The 6,717-nt window shown below is 53.8% G+C and overlaps 2 protein-coding genes across 2 annotated transcripts; both read right to left on the bottom strand.

The window, feature by feature from the left end:
- Window positions 1–54: 54 nt before the first annotated feature.
- On the bottom strand, window positions 55–5,522 carry Pmar_PMAR003586 (hypothetical protein; the record flags this gene model as incomplete). Its single annotated transcript, XM_002784281.1, has 19 exons — window positions 55–146; window positions 776–997; window positions 1,108–1,178; window positions 1,230–1,318; window positions 1,361–1,459; window positions 1,511–1,579; window positions 1,631–1,715; window positions 1,771–1,949; window positions 1,999–2,094; window positions 2,160–2,306; window positions 2,352–2,459; window positions 2,513–3,448; window positions 3,503–3,619; window positions 3,668–3,784; window positions 3,829–3,888; window positions 3,945–4,754; window positions 4,923–5,130; window positions 5,173–5,367; window positions 5,422–5,522. 19 exons carry the CDS (start codon window positions 5,520–5,522, stop codon window positions 55–57), a joined length of 3,801 nt encoding a protein of 1,266 aa, XP_002784327.1.
- Window positions 5,523–6,181: 659 nt separating this feature from the next.
- On the bottom strand, window positions 6,182–6,461 carry Pmar_PMAR003585 (hypothetical protein; the record flags this gene model as incomplete). The annotated part of the gene is made up of 2 exons (XM_002784280.1): window positions 6,182–6,244; window positions 6,291–6,461. 2 exons carry the CDS (start codon window positions 6,459–6,461, stop codon window positions 6,182–6,184), a joined length of 234 nt encoding a protein of 77 aa, XP_002784326.1.
- Between the last annotated feature and the right edge of the window lie 256 nt (window positions 6,462–6,717).

Here is a 6,717-nt window from a genome sequence, read left to right as displayed (position 1 = left end):
ACGATAAGGCGAGCCATAGGGAGATGTTTCTGCGTGTTCACGTTCTACTGACACCTACTTCTCCCGCAGTTCCACCTCGGACGCTTTCTGCAGTTTGACGACGAAGTCACCCAATTCGTTGATTTCCTCTCCCAAACGGTCGGCGGCTGCCACCAGGATGGTATTGACAGACGATCTGCGGCGCCTCTGAGGGGCCTGCGAGCCGCAGATATTATCGCCCACCACTTTCTCCTAAAAACCCACCTCCGGCGATGGTGGCGCCATACCGCGCCCTCGAACATTCAGGTCAGACACACCATGTGAACCAAACCGCAAACTCGGTGAACTAGGAGGTCTGTAGTCGTCGCCAGAAACGCCTTCTCCGGGAGGAGATGAGCTTCGTGAGAGAACCCCCGCATTGGCAACTGAGAAGGGTGTTTGTGCTGACATTGTGGAGAACCAAGACTCCGGACCATTCGCTGGTGATCTTCTCGCAGGCTTTCGACCCGTTGTCCTTCGAGCTCGAGAGTTCCCTGCGACTCTACTATCCCCCTCCTCCTCATCGACCCATGTAGACCCAAGCTCGGCATTCTCCTTGGACCAACGATCCTGTGTATCTGAGACCTTCGTGAGGCAAAGGTAAAACTGACTGTCTGAGAGCGCTTGAAGCGGAGCACACCTAGACACACTTTTCAGAGTCGTTGGCTCTATAGTATGCCTCTCCTACTTATTAAATCCATAGAAAGACATCGCAGATGACAGATTGCCACCGATACTCATGCAAAGATCCACCTACCAGCCTCAGGAGAATGATCATCCTCAATATCGGTCCTAGTTATCTCAGAGTCTCCTTCTCTACTCTGGATACGTTCTATACCCTCCTGTGCCTCAGCGGTCTCATCCTCCTGCGCACTGTCGTTGTCATCCTCCTCGGTGAACTCCTCAGCGACTATCTTGCAGGCCTGCTTCCCGGCTCTCGAGGGCCGCACTCTTTTTTGGGTTACTCGGCGTCCTGTACCTGAGGTGCTCTTCGGATACACGAATCTATCTCCCTCATCCAAGCATTAAATGGAGGTTACGGGAAGCCTGTGAGATATTCATTCCTCCACATTCCACCGACATGCTCACCTGTAGGCCTGGGGCTCGTGGTGACTGATGCCTTCCCAACTCGTCTCGACTTCTCTCGTGGGCTCATACGTCTGCATACCACACCAGCATTCTGCACTTGCCCAACTATGAGCTCCTCCTACGTCTTTCGTCCACCCTTGGGGGCAGTGGGTGTAGCAGACGACCCACTGCAGCGATTGGTCGGGGCGCTCTTCTTGCCAGATATGGCACCCTGCATACGGAGATGCTCTGAGTTAGTTCTCTGCCGGCTTACCTTCGATTTCTTCTTCCGTCCGCTTGTGCCCCCTACATGCGATTCTCCTACTTGCCCTGCTAGGCGTGCATATACTCCGCGAAGGACCAGCCAGACCACCTGATGATGACGAAAACTCTCCTGCACACCTCCGTCGAGGCAGGCTCTCACCTGTGCCGGATGAAAAGTGTCAGACTCTTCTCCCAAGGTTTTCGATTTCTCATACGAGCTGCTCCTCACCTGAAACTGCCACGCTCAGAGAGGATCAGTCCCAAGAGGAAAGCGAAATACCTCAGCTCGGGCTCTAACCGCCTCTTCACTGGCCATGGGCTCAATTGTGGCAGCTCGTGAGGCTGGCGGTCGAGTCCCCTCAAACCTACTCACAAGCCAGAACACTGCACGATGTTCCCTACGGAGTATTGAAGGCCTACTGGGATGGTAGCTTGTCCAAAGCAAGCCTCACATCCGTCCCCTCCGGCGTTTCCTCCCCGATCCCTTCCTCGTCTCCTTCGGCCTCCTCCCATTCATTTCCCTCCATCTCCCACACCGTCTCCTCCTCTGCCTCCTCTTGTCCCTCAGGATCCAAGACCACTTCGGCAGCTTCCTCGTCCTGTAATATTCGAGCTCAGAGCAAGCTTTTCAGATCAGAGTCGCCTCACGTCTCTAGATGCTTCTTTAAAGGAATCCTGATGGGCTACATACGAGTTCACCAACTTCTCGACTTTGGTGGGCAGGAAATGTAGCGCATCCCGAACCTGCAACAGACCTCAGTCACCGCTTATTCGAGCGAAGCAGTATCGGAACTGAACTAGTCTTTTACATCGGTAGTTGTGAGTTCCCATGAATGCTCCGGTGTATGCGGTATCCTCTCCAGAGCACCCGATAGCCACCCCACTACGCCTATGGTCTCGCGATGAGCATTCTTAGCCACCTCGATCGAGTCTTCTTCTGCTTGGGCCAGAGGATCCTGAGATGCATTCCTCTAAAAGAACGAGAGCTTCAAGTCGCCTACATCCGGTGGAACCTCGGAGTCCTCCCAGAGGTAACTCTGTATTTTCTTAGTCAACGCGACACCCCTGCGGTGCACAGCTGCAGAGAGACTGCCGAATTCGCGGGTGGCCTGATGACAGGACCCCATTGGGGGGAGGACTCTAGCGACTCATTGACTACCACCTCTTCCAACTGGTTCTGCGAAGATTCGCAGTCTTGAAGAGCATCTTTGTTAGCCAGCCAGACGTTGGGCGGCACTTTAGAATGCGTCTCGGCACTTAGATTGGATTGCTCGCCTTCCGAATCGACACCGTTAGAACCCGAAGTCGGGCTGAATGTCCCCGCATCCAAGCGGTCCGTGTCCGGTCTCATCATGTCCGGTGAACTCCTGTCCGAACGGCCCGTGTCCAATCGTAGCATTTCCGGTGAGCTCCTGTCCGAACGGCCCGTGTCTGAGCGTAGCATGTCCGGCCGGCTCGAATCCGTACGGCCCGTGTCCGAGCGCAGCATGTCCGGCCGGCTCGAATCCGTACGGCCCGTGTCCGAGCGCAGCATGTCCGGCCGGCTCGAATCCGTACGGCCCGTGTCCGAGCGCAGCATGTCCGGCCGGCTCGAATCCGTACGGCCCGTGTCCGAGCGCAGCATGTCCGGCCGGCTCGAATCCGTACGGCCCGTGTCCGAGCGTAGCATGTCCGGCCGGCTCGAATCCGTACGGCCCGTGTCCGAGCGTAGCATGTCCGGCCGGCTCGAATCCGTACGGCCCGTGTCCGAGCGTAGCATGTCCGGCCGGCTCGAATCCGTACGGCCCGTGTCCGAGCGTAGCATGTCCGGCCGGCTCGAATCCGTACGGCCCGTGTCCGAGCGTAGCATGTCCGGCCGGCTCGAATCCGTACGGCCCGTGTCCGAGCGTAGCATGTCCGGCCGGCTCGAATCCGTACGGCCCGTGTCCGAGCGTAGCATGTCCGGCCGGCTCGAATCCGTACGGCCCGTGTCCGAGCGTAGCATGTCCGGTGAACTCCTGTCCGAACGGCCCGTGTCCGAACGTATCATGCCCGGCCGGCTAGTGTCCGAGGCAGCATCCGAGAGTTCCGCGTCCGAGAGTTCCGCGTCCAAGAGTCTCTATCAGAAGAAAAGAACTGTCGTCCTGGGCGACGAGACTAACTGGAAGCCTACCCGTTCAGCCTCTTCCTCTTCCTGTTGTAGGAGACACCTCGCGTAAGTGATATATGCATTGCACTCCGAAGCTGCGTCTAAATTGGTTTCCTGCTCCGCAAGGATAACGTCTTCGATCTGAGTCGTCGTCGATGGGATGGCTCAAATATGCGCACTCCAGCCTACCTCAGCACTGGCTATGCTCTCCACTACGAGGTTCAACATACTCCGCATACGCTTAACCGTCTTATTCAATGACTTCTTATGGGCTTCTAACTTTTTCTGCTCGTCATCCGATGAGACCTAATGTTGTCAATGGTCGACAAAAAGTAAAAGAGAGGACGCACCTTCTCTACAGGCCTCGACATCGAATGGCTCCCTCCCGGAACGCTTGACGGCCAGTCAGCCTGACGGACAGAATCACGAGGAGCGGCGATTCATAGTAGTAATATTGCCGCACTACCTCGCCAACCATAGTCGGACCCAATGATGTGATAAGGATATGGTCTTGAAGAAAGCCGCATGACTCATCGCTACTACTCTCACTTGGTGTTGAAGAGCTAGAAGAGTATCGGGAGGAGACAGACAGGCCGTCGCCGCCACTTTGCCTCAACTGTGACGTAATGCCGGGGTCGACGCCATGTGGATAGTCTTGACCGAGCGCGAAAGACGGCTCGTCGACCCCGCTTTGATTGGATGGGGTGGTGGTAATGAGACCATCTTCACCGGAAGTTAACGGATCCTCGATACCACCTCGACTCGATTGCGTGATGACGATACGGTCTCCATGGGAACTTGATGGCTCTTCGATATCGCTTCCGCTCAACTGTGTAGTGATAGAATGCTCTCGAGGTGACGTAGATGGTTCGTCGACACCACTCAGACTTGATGAAGTGGTGATGGGACGGTCTTGACTAGACACAGGTTCTTCGCCGACACCATTTTTAATCGAAGGTGTGGTACTGTTATGATCTCCAATAGACGTATTTGGTTCCTCGCTATCACCTCCACTAGATGTGGTTATGTGAAGATTTTCACGAGGCGTATATGGCTCGTCGCTGTCACTTCTGTTAGAAGGAGTGACAATAGGATCGTCTCCAACGGGTGTGGATGGGTCCTCCTGCTCATCTACACCGATCTGGCTCCCTCCCACTGCTGAGGTCAACATGCTAGTAGCCGCCGAACCGACTTCAGTGTCTTCTCCTTCCAAAGTCTCGTCATTGGCAATCGCATTCTCATCAATCCCCGTCTGCGTTCGGAGTGCAGTGAGCACCTGAGAACACCATTCAGCTTCCCTTGGATGACCCAAGTAGCCGTCCAGCATGGGTGACGGCTACTCTCGAGCATTTCAACTACACCTCAACGTTTTAAAGCGATTCTACTGCCAGAGCTAGTGAACGAAGCGGTTCAATCAAAACGTGAGCAGTCCCCGGCGGCTCACTTTTCCTTCCCTGATCGATCGGATGGTCTCAGCATGGGGTCGCATCTTGCCGTATAGTGCGGCAATTTTCTTAAAGGCGGAGAGCAGATAAGCGTTCCTCGCCAGATTGGTAAAGCTGATAGCATCAGCAAGTGCATCCATCAAAAGTGGCTCATCTTCAAGTGCCATCTCTTCATAGATCTCTAGTCGCTTGTCGGCGTAACAATCCCTGCACGCACTCTGGTATGGAGTCTCGGAGGAGTCACGCTACCTCTGGGAGTGGACGGTGAGCTCAGTCATGATAGCGACATATTGTCCGAACTTAGTCTCATAGGTCTCCATGAGTCGACCCAGACGCTCCTTCAATTGAGCCATTTCTCTTTCTTTGGCTCTCTGCATCAGTGAAGCCCCTATCCTAACTCGTTTAGCTTCAGTACATGCTGCTTGATTGGCGGCAAGCCCTCGCCTAAGAATAGATCATCACGACTCAGTTACCCACGATGTAACATCTCTGCACCACCTGCGACGATCTCTTCGTCTATCAGGTGATTCACCACTGATCGCTTCCAAACAGGCCTTCGCAGCCTTGGACACCACCTCAGTCTGAGCAGATACACTCATTGTGAAAGCATGTGAATAGATTTCACCTGTTTTTTTATACGGCCAAAGCATTCTATAACTGCTAGAAGGCTCTCCGACTGCTTACCTGCAGAGATACCTTACCCGCCTCACAGTTTGAGAGACAATGGATGAGACTTGGCAGAGAACTATTTACGTTGCATTTCAGTGGCCGATGCCAAAACGTCTTCTTCCGAGACATTGGAATCTTCGTCGTAATCTGAAGAAGCGAACTACAGCTCAGCAATATCGACCATAAGGAGAAGCCGCCACACTCAACGATAAGGCGGAGCGTTGGATTCCCTCGCGTATGTCACCCGAAACGACAAGCTACGGGGATAATGTTGAATCGATCACGTGTTCGAGTGGAGCGATTGAGTAATAGACTTGCCTTCCTCGGACAGCGTAAGCGACTCTTCGACGCTGTCTTCGAGATCCAACTCGTAATCAGTCATCCACGAGGTGCTCTTGTTCAAGTTGGGGGGCGGAGGTCGCTTATGCCTCGACAAGGAAAACTCTATTCTAGTGATGCAGGACTGATGCGAGGGTGACGTACTTTCTGGTGAGTCTAGTAAATATGTCCTTAACAAATTCTGAATCGGCTGAGCTCGATCCCACCGACCTGAGAATACCGCATCTAGCTGGAAAGTAATTGTCACAACTCACATGGCTCTGGCTCCCCATGGAAGCATGTCCCCTTGATAGGCCAGCACTTCAGTGAGTATCTGAGTGAATCCCCTAATGCTTCTATAGTGATGAAAGATGCGCTACCCGATCAGGATCATGCCCTTGCACAAGTCTAGTCAGGAGAGATATCGTGAGGTCAATGTTGCCAGGTCGCCCTTGGTGAGTAGAAGCGTGCGCTGTTGGCTCAGTGAACCGTCGTCGACGAGCTGCGGTATGATGACGATGAGGACTCCTCTGGGGCTCCTCGGGTGACATGGATGGGAAAGTAACTAATTGATGAGCGTTAATGCATCGATAACAGTCTAGTCAGTCCGGAAGTTGAAAATCGTGCCTTTGTGGTCAACTAATCTTGCGCCGATACCCAAGGAATTGTAAGTACAGCCAAGTGAAGCAAGAAAGTATCGAGGCCGTAGTAGAGGAAAGTAGAGACTTCATCCTTGGTAGACTTGTGTGATGGTTGATCCTGATACCCCCATTGCCCCGGCCGAAGACCTCCCTACCCAAGCTGATG

The sequence above is a fragment of the Perkinsus marinus genome, assembly GCF_000006405.1.
Source record: "Perkinsus marinus ATCC 50983 genomic scaffold scf_1104296935302, whole genome shotgun sequence".
Classification (NCBI taxonomy): Eukaryota; Perkinsozoa; order Perkinsida; family Perkinsidae; genus Perkinsus; species Perkinsus marinus.
This window is presented reverse-complemented; position numbering and strand designations above follow the sequence as displayed.